This window comes from Salvelinus fontinalis, chromosome 15 (genome assembly GCF_029448725.1).
Source record: "Salvelinus fontinalis isolate EN_2023a chromosome 15, ASM2944872v1, whole genome shotgun sequence".
Lineage (NCBI taxonomy): Eukaryota > Metazoa > Chordata > Actinopteri > Salmoniformes > Salmonidae > Salvelinus > Salvelinus fontinalis.
Window position 1 is genome coordinate 14,158,586 of NC_074679.1, and position 15,209 is coordinate 14,173,794.

A 15,209-nucleotide genomic window follows, 5' to 3' on the forward strand; every position below is an offset into this window, starting at 1 on the left:
GACTATTGATTTGTTGTACACTTTTAGGTTATATGAAAAATGCATGGGAACGTTTGTGATGATGCATTGGGGCCTCCATTTCCCATTGGCACACTAAACCCAATAAAGTTATTGAAAAGCTAAAAACACAGGGGAGAGACTACTGTCAAGATAACTACTTTTCCCTTTCATTATCTGGGTTCATTCACACATGATATTCTACAATCACACTCATCCTTTAAGCCACCCAGGAAAGGGCTGAAAATAGCCCATATTAATATATGTATCCTTATAAATAAGGTTAATGAAATCAATAACTTACTAACATAAGATAACATTCATATATTGGCCATTTCTGAGACTCACTTAGATAATTTATTTGATGATACATCAGTAGCAATACAAGGATATAACATCTATAGAGACAGGAATGCTTATGGGGGAGGTGTTGCTCTATATATTCAGATCCATATCCCTGTAACGCTTAGAGATGTCAAGTGTTATTGAAGTGTTGTGGTTGCAGGTTCACTTGGCACATCTAAAGCCTTTTCTTTTGGGGTGTTGCTATAGGCCACCAAGTGCTAACAGTCAGTATCTAAATAATATGTGTGAAATGCTTGATAGTGTATGTGATGTAAACAGAGAGGTCTACTTTCTTGGGGACTTGAATATTGACTGGTTTTCATCAAGCTGTCTGCTCAAGAGGAAGCTTCTCACTGTAACCAGTGCCTGTAATCTGGTTCAGGTTATTCATCAACCTACCAGGGTGTTTACAAACACTACAGGAACAAGATCCTCCACATGTTTCGATCACATTTTTCTAATACTGTAGACCTTTGTTCTTAAGCTGTATCCGTACCCATTGGATGCAGTGATCACAATATAGTGGCTATATCTAGGAAAGCCAAAGTTCCAACAGCTGGGCCTTAAATAGTGTATAAGACATCATTCAAAATATTTTTCTGGGACTCTTACGTGGATGATGTTACAAATATTTGTTGGTCTGATGTGATTAATGAGGAGCATCCAGACACTGCACTTGATTAATTTATGAAATTGCTTCTTCCAATTATTGATGAACATGCATCTGTTAAGAAACTGACTGTTAGAACTGTTGAGGCTCCATGGATTGATGAGGAATTGAACAACTGCATGGTTGAAAGAGATGGGGCAAAAGGAGTGGCTAATAAGTCTGGCTGCATATCTGACTGGCTTACTTACTGCAAATTGAGAAATATGTGACTAAACTCAACAAAAATAAGAATAAACTGTATTATGAAGCCAAGATCCATGATATAAAGAATGATGGAAAAAAACTTTGGAGTACTTTAAATAAAATGATGGGCAGAAAGACAAATTCAACTCCATCTTTCATCGAATCAGATGGCTTATTCATCACAAAACCATTTGATGTTGCCAATTATTTTAATGATTATTTCATTGGCAAGGTGGGCAAACTTAGGCAGGAAATGCCCAGGACAAACAGTGAGCAATTCTATTCATGCATAAAAAACAAATAATGAAAGAAAAATATTGCAAGTTTGAATTTTGTAAAGTTAGTGTTGGAGAGATGGGAAAATTGTTGTTAATGATCAATAATGACAACCCTCCTGGCATTGACAACTTAGATGGAAAGCTACTGAGGATGGTAGCTGACTCTATAGCCACTCCTATCTGTCATATTTTAAATCTGAGCCTAGAGGAAAGTCTTTGTCCTCAGGCATGGAGGGAAGGCAAAGTAATTTCGCTACACAAGAGCGGTAAAGCGGCCTTTACTGGTTCTGACAGCAGACCTATAAGCTTGCTGCCAGCTCTTAGCAAACTGTTGGAAAAAGTTGCGTTTGACCAAATACAATGCTATTTCTCTGTAAACAAATGAACGATATACTTTCAGCATGCTTATAGAGAAGGGCACTCAACATGTACTGCACTGACACAAATGACTGATGATTGGTTGAAAGAAATTGATAAGAAGATTGTGGGAGCTGTACTGTTAGATTTCAGTGCAACCTTTGATATTATTGACCATAACCTGTTGTTGAAAAAAAGTATGTGTTATGGCTTTTCAACCTCTGCCATATTGTGGATTCAGAGCTATCTATCTCATTTAACTCAGAGGGTTTTCTTTAATGGAAGCTTCTCTAATGTCAAACATGTAAAGTGTGGTGTACAGCAGGGCAGCTCTCTAGGCCCTCTACTCTTTTCTATTTTCACCAATGACCTGCCCCAGGCATAAAACAAAGCATGTGTGTTCATGTATGCTGATGATTCAACCATATAAACATCAGCAACCACAGCTAATGAAGTCACTGAAACCCTTAACAAAGAGTTGCAGTCTGGTTCTGAACATCTCTAAAACTAAGAGCATTGTATTTGGTACAAATCATTCCTTAAATTCTAGATAATGAATGGTGTGGCTGGAACAAGTTGAGGAGACTAAATTACTTGCCGTTATTTTAGATTGTAAACTGTCATGGTTAAAACATATAGATTCAATGGTTGTAAAGATGGGGAGAGGTCTGGCCGTAATAAAGAGAATCTCTGCTTTTTTGACACCACACTCCATAAAGCAAGTTCTGCAGGCTCTAGTTTTGTCTAATCTTGATTATTGTCCAGTCATGTGGTCCAGTGGTACAAGGAAAGACCTAGTTAAGCTGCTGCTGGCCCAGAACAGAGCGACACATTTTGCTCTTAATTGTAATCAGAGGGCTGATATAAATACTATGCCTGACAGTCTTTCTTGGCTCAGAGTTTAGGAGAGACTGACTGCATCACTACTTCTTTTTATAAGAAACAATGTGTTGAAAATCTCAAATGGTTTGCATAGTCAACTTACACAAAGCTCTGACACACACACTTATCCCACCAGACATGCAACCAAGGGTCTTTTCATAGTCCCCGAATCCAGAACAAATTCAAGAAAGTGTACAGTATTATATAGAGCCCTTACTGCATGGAACTTCCTTCCATCTCATATTACTCAAATAAACAGCAAACATTTTTCAAAAAACAGATGAAGCAACACCTCATGGCACATCGCCTCTCCCCTATTTGACCGAGATAGTTTGTGTGTATGTATTGATATGTAGGCTACGTGTGCCTTTTTAAAATGTAGTTCTGTCTTTGAGCTGTTCTTGTCTATTGATGTTCTGTATTATGTCATTCTGTATTATGTTTCATGTTCAGTGGACCCCAGGAAGAGTAGCTGCTGCTTTTGCAACAGCTTATTGGGATCCTAATAGAATACCAAAAATCCTTATCCAACTGCTGTTTTTCTATGATAAACTAGTTTAAATGAGTTTGGTGCGGCTGGCTTCCGGGTTCGATGTGCATTGTGTCAAGAAGCAGTGCGGCTTGGTTGGGTTGTGTTTCGGAGAATGCATGGCTCTTGACCTTTGACCTCTCCTGAGTCTGTACGGGAGTGATGAGTGATGAGAAAAGACAGTAACTACTACCAATTGGATACCACAAAAAATGATGTGTACATAATTCCTTGTTCTCTATGTGTTAAAAGTGCATCACAACTTCGGATTCCTCTCTCTATATGTCTCCATATCTCCCATCTCTTCCTGATGACTAATCCAGTAAAACAAAGAATCCCTCGTAAATCACCCTATTTCTTTTGGCTATTGTGCTCCCTGCAAGAAGGACTAATTCAGACTTCAATTTAAGGCGATGATGAGTCTGTTTAATGAGGTACAAACAGCTGTTGTTTTTCTTTCGTCGCTGTTGTCAACACGGGGGGGTTCGGGGGAGGGTTAAACGATACCACACCCAGACAAACAAAGGCATTAGTGTTTTTCACTTATCTTGTCGAGCGGTCCTGTATGTCTGTCTCTCTCTTTCTCTCACTCCCTTTCTCTCCCCTTCTCTCTCTCCCTTTCTCTCTCTCTGTCTTTCCCTCCCCCCTCCTCTATTTCAGTCTGGCTGTTCACAGTAAATTATGACTGAACAGAAGACCGTGAATTGACCTCTGATCTCTCTCCCCTGTCCTGTCCCAGGCTGTCCCTATTGTCTCCATAGTTAGGATACTGAGGACCATGAAGACCCCTCTCTGGTCCCTGCTGCTGCTGTGTCTGTGTGTCCCGGGACACTGTAGTGAATGCCAGGGGGACTGCCTGGCCTGTGGCCGCATCCTGCCGCAGGAGATCAACTTCAACACACTGGTGAGGGTCCATATTAAAGCCCTACTATCACTCCATCCCATTATCTCTATTCCTCTGTCTGTCCCTGCCTACCCCCGCCTCAGCCACATCCTGCCCTACCGAGATCAACTTCAACACACTGGTGAGGGTCCATATTAAAGCCCTACTATCACTCCATCCCATTATCTCTATTCCTCTGTCTGTCCCTGCCTACCCCCGCCTCAGCCACATCCTGCCCTACCGAGATCAACTTTAACACACAGCCTCCTGTTGTTAACTTTCTCTCTCTGCCTCTGTCTCTGCCCCAGCCAACAGCCAGTTCTGGCCTATGCACCCCCTATCCCACAGCTTTTATCACTCAATGTATTTATTCTCCATTCCTTTTCCTATCTCTGCCACAATCAGAACAATAAGAGACTTTGACTCTATTGTGTCAACAGGGCCCTGACTGAATCGCACAGTCCTTAAAAGGTCTGTGGGGCAATAGAGCCATTTCACTCAGGAGATATTGTTTTGGCAGAGATCGAGTAAGTCGCAAAGAGGGTGCACGCCGTCGCCGAAGAGAGAGGGAGCAGAACCCCCCATACAGAAACAGGCATGCACGCACAGACGCATCTACCATAGTCCTTACTCCACGCACCCCTCCACCTCTCCTTCCTCCTCCACCTCTCCCACCCCCGTCCTTCTCCCCAACTACCATTCCTTCCACAAACTACCCTTCCTTTCTCAAACTGCCCCCCCCTTTCTATCTCCCTCCTTCGTCTCCTATACTGTCGATGATCTCTGACTCATAGTATTATGCCCTCCCAGCCTCCCGGCATCTGGCTTTTAATTTGCGTTGGCTAATTGATTCCTGAGGATAGACGTGAATGTTCTGCCCTCTTTCCAGTTTCTTCATCTCACTGCTTGTGGTTTAGAACACCATCGACCCCCCTCTCTTTGTCTAGTGGCTTCAGTGTATTTTCCTATGTGCTGTGGGGTAAATATGTTCCCTCACTATGATCCAGTAACTCAACTCCCCTGTTAAAGTCAAGTATCTCCGATTTTGTCCTTGAAGTAAAACAATAGCTTTCTTTGATGAGAAAAACTATGAATGTAATATCAAAACAGTGAATTTTTTTATTTCACCTTTATTTACATATGATATCCAATTCTATAATTCCAGGATCCATCAATCCCTCTCTGTTTCCAATCATACCGGGTCGGGTATATTTGTCTCTTTCTCTCTAGCGAAGTCGTCTCTCTGCAGGGTATATTTGTCTCTTTCTCTAGAGAAGTCGTCTCTCTGCAGGGTATATTTGTCTCTTTCTCTCTAGAGAAGTCGTCTCTCTGCAGGGTATATTTGTCTCTTTCTCTCTAGAGAAGTCGTCTCTCTACAGGGTAAAGGGAAAGGGAAAGGGAGATACCTTGTCAGTTGTACAACTGAATGCATTCAACTGAAATGTGTCTTCTGCATTTAACCCAGCCCCTCTGAATCAGAGAGGTGGGGGGGGGGGGGCTGCCATAATCGACATTCGGTATACTGTACGCCTCTTTAACTGAAGGAATTCTGAGATTGGGATAATCTGTGTGTGTGTGTGTGTGTGTGTGTGTGTGTGTGTGTGTGTGTGTGTGTGTGTGTGTGTGTGTGTGTGTGTGTGTGTGTGTGTGTGTGTGTGTGTGTGTGTTGATATCAGGTTCAGCTCTGACTTGGGGCATCTCCACTGAGAGACTCCAAGACGAGACTGTGATGCATTTGGAGACGGATTGTAGATACACAAATCACATAGTAATGTTTTGCTCTGTTGGGACTGTGAGCCATATAGAAATCTCTATCTGTGCTGCTCTCTAAGGAATAACTACACTGAGAATACCAAACACTAGGAACACCTTCCTAATATTGAGTTGCAACCCCTTTTGTCCTCGAACAGCCTGAATTCGTCGGGGCATGGACACTACAAGGTGTCGAAAGCATTCCACTGGGATGTTGGCCCATGTTGACTTCAATGCTTCCCACAGTTGTGCCAAGTTGGCTGGATGTCCTTTGGGTGGTGGACCCTTCTTGATACACACGGGAAACTGTTGAGCGTGAAAAACCCAGCAGCATTGCAGTTCTTGACACAAACCGGTGCACCTGGCACCTACTACCATACCCCGTTCAAAGGCACAAAAATATTTTTGCACATTTACCCTCTGAATGGCACAGACACAATCCATGCTTCAATTGTCTCGAGGCTTAAAAATCCTGATTTAAACTGTGTCCTACCCATCAAGGGATCATAGCTTTCACCTGGATTCACCTGGTCATTCTATGTCATGGAATGAACAGGTGTCCCTAATGTTTTATACACTCAGACTAAGCGTATATTCACACAAAGACCATACAGACATTATGGACGCCATGTTAATTCAGGGTGAAACATTCTGTAAGACAAAAAAGGAGGACTCTATGTTCTGTCAAGAGAAGTACAGTATGGTCTCTTCATGGGCGTCATATGGCTATCATCATCATTCTTCACAATGGGACTCCCAGTGTTTGATGGTGTATCATCGTCTATCTCAATTCAATTCATAAAGCCGTTTTAACGTCAGCATTTGACCATGGAAGGTCTAGCACTGTACAACACCTGGACAAAGTGTCCGCTAAGTAAGCATTTTAATGTTAGCCTACACCTTTTTACAAAGCATGTGACAAATATAATGGAATTTGATTTTGATTTGACTGGGGAATTAATAAATAACAAGTCATAATGTTGCTTCACTCTCTCTCTCTCTCTCTCTCTCTCTCTCTCTCTCTCTCTCTCTCTCTCTCTCTCTCTCTCTCTCTCTCTCGCTCCCTCTCTCTCTCTCTCTCTCCCTTCCTCTCCCTCTCCCTCCCTCCCTCTCTCGCTCCCTCTCTCTCTCTCTCTCCCTCTCCCTCTCTCTCTCTCTCTCTCTCTCCCTTCCTCTCCCTCTCCCTCTCTCTCTCTCCCTTCCTCTCCCTCTCTCTCTCCCTCCCTCTCTCTCTCCCTCTCCCTCTCTCTCCCTCTCGCCCTTCCTCTCCCTCTCCCTCTCTCTCCCTCCCTCTCCCTCTCTCCTCCTCTCCCTCTCTCCTCTCTCTTCTTCACTCTCCCTCTTCCCTTCTTTCTCTTTCTCTCAAGTTTCAAAGTTTATTCCCCACGTGCACAGGATACAAAAGGTATAAAACAGTTCTTACCATGAGAGCTCATTCCCAACAATGCAGTGAGAATAATAATATATATAATAACAATTTAAAAAACATTAAAAAACACACTAGAAGTATGATGCAGGTTGAAGAAACACGAGTCTGCGAGTATATACAGATCAGTTCCAGTACTTTCTTCAATGTGCAGGGGTACTGGAGTAGTTGAGGTAGGTTTAACATAAAATGTTTGTATTTATTAGGATCCCCAAAAGCATCAGCTACTCTTCCTGGGGTCCACATGACACATGACATAATACATAGTACCGAACATTATTGGTCAAGGACTGAAATGCATTTAAAACATCACACATAGCCTACATATCAGTACATACACACAATATCTCGGTCTAATGCATAGTACAGTGCAAATTACAATACAATATATATAAAATGACTGTCTCTTCACAGTTCCCTTTGTGCAGTAAGGTTTTATTTTATCTGTTTAAAAAAAAAATGGTAGCTTGAGTTACCTGGGGTGGCAAAGACTTCCATCCTCTATTCAATACTGTGCCTTTCCCAGCCTCTGTTCTGGATCTGGGGACTGTGAAGAGACCTCTAGTTGCATGTCTTGTGTTATACCGATGATTGTCCAAACTGTGTGCCAACTGACAGACAATTCGGTACCTTCAACACATCAACACCTTGCACAAAGATCAATAGAGAGTCAATCTCTCCTCAACTTTGAGCCAGGAGAGACTGGCATGCATGTTACTGACACTTGCCCTCTGTGTACATTTAAGTGCGATACGTGCCACTTTTTTCTGGAACAACTGCAATTTACCTACAGTACCGGTCAAACGTTTGGACACACCTACTCATTCAAGGGTTTTTCTTAATTTTTACTATTTCTACATTGTAGAATAATAGTGAAGACAAAAAAACAATGAAATAACACATTTGGAATCATGTAGCAACCAAAAAAGTGTTAAACAAATCAAAATACTCTACCGTTCAAAAGTTTGGGGTCACTTAGAAATGTTCTTGTTGTTGAAAGAAAAGCAAAAATTTTTGTCCATTAAAATAACATCAAATTGATCCGAAATACAGTGTAGACATTGTTAATGTTGTAAATGACTATTGTAGCTGGAAACGGCAGATTTATTACATAACATAATTGCAAAAGGGTTTTCTAATGATCAATTAGCCTTTTAAAATTATAAACTTGGATTAGCTAACACAACGTGCCATTGGAACACAGGAGTGATGGTTGTTGATAATGGGCCTCGGTACGCCTATGTAGATATTCAATTAAAAATCAGCCGTTTCCAGCTACAATAATATTTATTTATGCTCAATTTTATGTTATTTTAATGGACAAAAAATGTGCTTTTCTTTCAACAACAAGGACATTTCTAAGTGACCCCAAACTTTTGAACGGTAGTGTATATTTTAGATTTTAGATTCTTCAAAGTAGCCACCCTTTGCCTTGATGACAGCTTTGCACACTCTTGGCATTCTCTCAACCAGCTTCACGAGGAATGCTTTTCCAACAGTCTTGAAGGAGTTCCCACATATGCTGAGCACTTGTTGCTGCTTTTCCTTCCCTCTGTGGTCCAACTCATCCCAAACCATCTCAATTGGGTTGAGGTCAGGTGATTGTGGAGGCCAGGTCAAATTGCCCTTACACAGCCTGGAGGTGTGTTTTGGGTCATTGTCCCGTTGAAAAACAAATGATAGTCCCGCTAAGTGCAAACCAGATGGGATGGAGTATCGCTGCAACATGCTGTAGTAGCCATGCTGGTTAAGTGTGCCTTGAATTTTCAATAAATCACTGACACATCATCTGACAATCAATTCTATGCCCATATGATTATTGCAGACAATACCTTCGGAGCTAACAGTTAAAGGAACATATATTTGGTTACTTACATTTACTGCACTTCTATTTCTCTGGGATAGAATACGATTTCCTTGTCCTCTGTTACTTATTATGACAGGGAGGACTGGAGCGCTAACAAAACCAGACCGCCAGTCTCTTAAGCTGTTCGCTATGTTGGAGATAATCCTGGAATCCCTGCGGTTAGGGTGAATTCCATCTCTTTAAAAGAGTGTTGGTTGCTCCCACAACAAGTCAAAATTGTCACAAAGGAGTCATTCCTGTCTTTGCAGAGTTTCTTCATGAACTTATTTAGGGCAGCAAGGCAGCTGTAACATTCCAAACCCCTTCTATAGCATGGCAGGGGGCCAGAGATGACTGTTCTCTTCCCTGTGCAAACAAGGGTGTTCAAGAGAATGTTGTAGTCCTTCTTCAGTTCCTCAGATTGCCGAAAGCGAATGTCGTTAAATCCAACGTGAGTGACAACGGTGTCAATATTAGAGTAGTTAGCTAGAACTCTGGGCAGGAGGGAGTTGATGTCTTGGACACGGGCGCCTGGATGACAGTGGACCTTGGTCGGCCTACAGGATAAAATCTCTCACCATCGAGCTGCCCACGACAATGGTGGTCGTGATGGAATCCGATGGGGAAGGAAGAGGGAGAACAGAACAGCCTGCCTCGTGCAGGGGGAGGTGTGCTTTGACTCATGCCAGCCTGACTCACCTTACATGTACCAGTAGCAGGGGATGGCGTCAGAATCCTCTGGAGATGAAGGAGGGCCCAGGACCTTGTTTCCTTTGATCAGCGATCGGCTGAGCTGTGGAGGGTGCCCCTGGATGGCTGCTGGCTGTTGGTGTACTCCCAGGATCAGAGTTGACTCCCAGGGCTGGTATGTCCGCCTCCAGTGGGGAAAAGCTGTTTAATAGCTGGAACTGATCTTCTAGGATATATGGATGCCGGCTAGACTGCCTTCCACTCTACCTCCTTCGCATTGCCAGTGTCCAGTGTCCCACTGGCCGCGGTGTTGAGCTTACCATCTGTCCATTGGATTGGAACAGGTCAGTACCGCCCAACTCATCGACCCCTTGGCTGTAGAAGGCATTCAGAACTGACATTCTGTGTAACTGGGCTGCATTCAAGTACTTAGAAAGCACACCTTGTTTTTCCCGCAGCTGAGCTAGCAGCCAGAGAATCTCCTCCCTAAGCTGCTTGATGATAATACATTTGAAACAGACAAATATTTTATGTTCATTTATCAGTTCCACCTTATTTTCCTCCTCTTGCGTAGATATCATCTCGCACCTAGCGCATTTGAGCCCAGACGTAGACACAAATACCACTCGTGTTTTGAATCTAGCACCGTTATCTTGCTCTGTTAGCATGATGGCTAACCGCTAACTATTGTTAGTTTTTTTTGTAGGAATCCGGGACACAATCTTGCGGTCCCAGACAAAAAAGCTAACCACGTCTCGGAATCATTAGCTATCAGAACTTCCAATGGTTAAAGATGTTGTTGTTGTTGACATGATTTTAAAACTATTTAATGAAAAAGATTTAATAAAAACAACAGACCGAGTGTAGACAGTACACTGATCTGTTCCGTCTGTTGAGATAAGAGAAAAAAGTGACTGGTAGTAGGATATACACTCACGGTCAGTTTATTAGGTACACCTGTCTAGTACTGGGTTGGCCCTTTGCCTCAGAATTCTTCAGGGCATGCTAAAAGGTGTCAGAAACGTTCCACAGGGGTGTTGGTCTATGTTGCTGCAGATTGGAAGGCGGTACATTCATGCTGCGAACAGCCTGTTCCATCTCATCCCAAAGATGCTCTACTGGGTTGAGGTCTGGGGAGTAAACTGAACTTGCTGTTATGTTCCAGACAATCAATCAATCAATTTTATTTTATATAGCCCTTCGTACATCAGATAATATCTCGAAGTGCTGTACAGAAACCCAGCCTAAAACCCCAAACAGCTAGAATGCAGGTGTAGAAGCACGGTGGCTAGGAAAAACTCCCTAGAAAGGCCAAAACCTAGGAAGAAACCTAGAGAGGAACCAGGCTATGAGGGGTGGCCAGTCCTCTTCTGGCTGTGCCGGGTGGAGATTATAACAGAACTATGCCAAGATGTTCAAAAATGTTCATAAGTGACAAGCATGGTCAAATAATAATCATGAATAATTTTCAGTTGGCTTTTCATAGCCGATCATTAAGAGTTGAAAACAGCAGGTCTGGGACAGGTAGGGGTTCCATAACCGCAGGCAGAAGAGTTGAAACTGGAATAGCAGCAAGGCCAGGCGGACTGGGGGCAGCAAGGAGTCACCACGGCCGGTAGTCCCGACGTATGGTCCTAGGGCTCAGGTCCTCCGAGAGAAAGAGAGAAGGAGAAAATTAGAGAGAGCCAAGATTTTCAAAATGTTCATAAATGACAAACATGGTCAAATAATAATCAGGAATAAATCTCAGTTGGCTTTTCATAGCCGATCATTAAGAGTTGAAAACAGCAGGTCTGGGACAGGTAGGGGTTTCGTAACCGCAGGCAGAAACAGTTGAAACTGGAATAGCAGCAAGGCCGGGCGGACTGGGGACAGCAAGGTGTCAGCATGCCCGGTAGTCCTGACGTATGGTCCTAGGGCTCAGGTTCTCAGAGAGAAAGAGAGAACGAGAGAATTAGAGAGAGCATACTTAAATTCACACAGGACACTGGATAAGACAGGAGAAGTATTCCAACTGACCCTAGCCCCCCGACACATAAACTACTGCAGCATAAATACTGGAGGCTGAGACAGGAGCGGTCAGGAGACACTGTGGCCCCATCCGAAGTGTGTGGCCCCACTGTGGCCCCATCCGACACTGTGGCCCCATCCGACCATCCGACAATGCTTTTCCACTGCTCAATTATCCAGTGTTGGTGATCACATGTCCACTAGAGCCGCTTCTTCTTGTTTTTATCTGGTAGGAGTGGACCCAGGGTGGTCGTCTATGACAATAGCCCATCCCTGACAAGGATCGCGGAGTTGTGTGTTTCCGAGATGCCGTTCTGCACACCACTGTTGTACTGCACCGTTATTTGTCTGTTTGTGGCCCGCCTGTTAGCTTACACGGTTCTTATCGTTCTCCTTCGACCTCTCATCAACGAGCTGTTTTCTCCCACAGGACAGCCGCTGACTGGATGTTTTTTGTTTGTCGCATCATTCTCTGTAAACCCTAGACACTGTCGTGTATGAAAAGCCCAGGAGGCTGTTTCTGAGATACTGGATCCGAAGAGCCTAGCGTCAGTGATCAAACCTCGCTCAAAGTCACTTAGGTCACTCATTTTGCCCATTTTAATGTTCAATCAAACAGTACCTGAATGCCTCGATACCTGTCTGCCTGCTTTATATAACAAGCCACGGCCACGTGACTCACTGTCTGTAGGAGCGATCCATTTTCGTGAATTGTCCGGTGAGTGTACATGTAAACAGGGCTAAAAAGTGACTGGTAGCTGGCATAAATAAATACTTATGGTAATATACTAATACTATATATACATGTAAACAGGAGTAAAAGTCACCAGTAGCAGGATAAAAAGATAGATACTAATGGTAATGGCAATCACTAATCAATGACCAGCAGCACAACGCTAGTAATAAATCAAACCAATAATCATTATAGCAGCAGCGTAGGTGTGAGGGGTGTCTGCGTGTGGGTATAAGTGTGTGGTGTGAGTAATGAGTGTGTGAGTGAGGTTTTTGCGTGTGAGTGAGTGACAGTGAAGGTGTGTGAGTGTCAGTGTGGATGGGCATAGAGTCAGTGCGGATAGTCTGTGGAAGAGCTGCTCTCTAACATCCATGTGCTCTGTGTTTCCCTCCCCCTCTCCTCTCAGGTGTGTCTGGTGGAGTGTGAGGGTAACGTCTCCCCTGCCTTCACTTGGGACATGTGCCGCAAGGCCTCAGCCTCGCCACAGTTACCCTCCCAGTCCATAGGGGGCGCTGCCATGCTGACGCGGGCCCAGAAGGAGGTGGAGGCCATGCTGCCAGAGGAAGAAGAGGAACAGGGGGAAGGGGGGCTGATGTACCCAGTAGCCCTGCAGAGGTTTGACCACGTGGTCCGTGCTCTGGGCATAGACGAGCTGGGCAGTGAGAGCCGGCTAACCGCTGATGTCTACAACTCCCAGCTGCCCCAGGAAATGCAGGAAAGGGATGAGGAAGTTGGGGACGAGGAAGAGGGGGATAACGTGATGGAGAGAGAGCAGGATGGAGCGGCGGGGATAAGTCTGTCGAAGCGCTTCGGGGGGTTCCTGAAGGGAAGGCATGGCTACAGGAAGTTGATTGGCCCCGGGAGGCCCATGCAGAAGCGCTACGGCGGGTTCATAGGCGTCCGGAAATCTGCCCGCAAGTGGAACAACCAGAAACGGTTCAGTGAGTTCCTGAAGCAGTACCTGGGCATGAGCACCCGAGCTAGCAAGTCCTACAACAGCATCTCCGCTGACATCACCCAACAGAACAAGGTGTAGCAACGCACACGGCAACTGTATCCCTGGCAATGAGCACATGTCGTAACCTAGCAACCCCCAACCCCGCCCTACATATTCAAATCCGTCACCAAGGTGATGATTAAACTTCTGTTCCGAACACAACCCCTCATGAAAATCCACACTGGAGCATTATAGATTCAGTCTTGTATACTGCATTTCCTCATTGATAACGATAACATATTATGAATAAAAGCTAAGAAAATAGTAAAAAAAGACCATGTATATAGCTAAATGGTTTATCAGAGAATCACATTGGATTAATATTATAGACACACGAACACACTATATTTGTTTTGCTTTATATACTGCATCTGTAATGTAACTTTTCAAACCATGTTTGCCTTCATCAATTATGGCTATTATTATTACATAGGCTAATTCAGTGTAAACTTAATGAATTTAAATGACTTACTAGTGAAGTTTCCATGGATTTCCTGAACCAGTACAGTACATGAGAGGGAGACTGTTTGGAGACCGGGCATGGCACTCTCTTTGTTAGGTTACCCTCTAGTGGCTAACACAAAAATTACTTTCAGATTTCCAATTGAAAATGCGCTAAAATATGTTCATGACTATCTTATATAATATAAATTATAACAAAATCTCGGTATTAGGTTTGTGGATGGCTTGTAACCTATTCACATCTTCAGAACTATTCTCCAAACTTCAATTTCAACCCTGGCTACTATAATTTGGAGCAAAACATCACAATTAACTGTTACTACTGCGTAAGACTTAAATTATATATCCATGCTCATGTACCAATGATCTGTTGGCAAAACTAATGTTCTGACTTGAGAATGAACCTTGGAATGTGTTTTTTGAAGCAGACGCAGATGTAGCCTAGGTCTATTCAATCAGTTCAAGTGTTAACCAGCGATAGCAGACATCTGCATAGTGCATGTTTTGACGGTGTTGGAGGTGGAACTGCGTTGGAGCTGTCAAATCGGTGAGCAACTGCTCTTGCCATCCTTGTCACCAAGCCACACCCTCCCCACTAGTGTTAAAAGTTAAGATCGAGAAAGTGTAGGCCATTGTTCCCCAACTGGCGGCCCAACAATTACTTTTTTTAAATTAACATAAAAGACAAAAAACAGCAGCAAATCAGCTCCAAGTGATTTAAATTTAGGAAATCTGTTCCAAACTATTCCCACACAGATATGTGATCATATACAAATGTAAGAAACGTTTGAAATTATGTTTTAGTCAAACGTTATATCTGTTTGGGCTTCTTGCAGTCAATTTGCAGTCTACAAATGATTTGTAATTATGTTCAGGCCCCCAGACCATCCGCTCAAGAAAAAAAAGAAAATCAGCCCGCGACTGTTCCGTACAGCCAATGGCAATGTCCGCTTTAGGATGAATGCCAGGAGCCGCTTGTGGAGTTGGCATCTCTGACACAGTTCCACCTCCAACACCACCAAAACATTGAATAGAGACCCTTCTGTATGTATGAACAGTGGTCTGAGTTATTACGTGAAACCATTTTGTTGTGCAGCATAAAACCTGTAAATAGCAGAAATTTTACATATCAATAAAGATAGTTTACTATTTGTTTTGTGGCTTGTTAT

At 43.4% G+C, this 15,209-nt stretch overlaps 1 protein-coding gene across 3 annotated transcripts in view; it reads left to right on the top strand.

Moving 5' to 3' along the window:
• Window positions 1-15,196, top strand: part of LOC129811452 (prepronociceptin-like) — a 36,722-nt gene extending 21,526 nt beyond the window's left edge. For all 3 annotated transcript variants that reach the window (XM_055862757.1, XM_055862758.1, XM_055862759.1), the window contains 2 exons: window positions 3,981-4,145; window positions 12,988-15,196. In XM_055862757.1, the coding sequence (XP_055718732.1) occupies window positions 4,020-4,145; window positions 12,988-13,617 (756 nt within the window). In that variant the 5' untranslated portion in view covers window positions 3,981-4,019 and the 3' untranslated portion in view covers window positions 13,618-15,196. The remainder of the gene's footprint in view (window positions 1-3,980; window positions 4,146-12,987) is intronic.
• The last annotated feature ends 13 nt before the right edge of the window (window positions 15,197-15,209 follow it).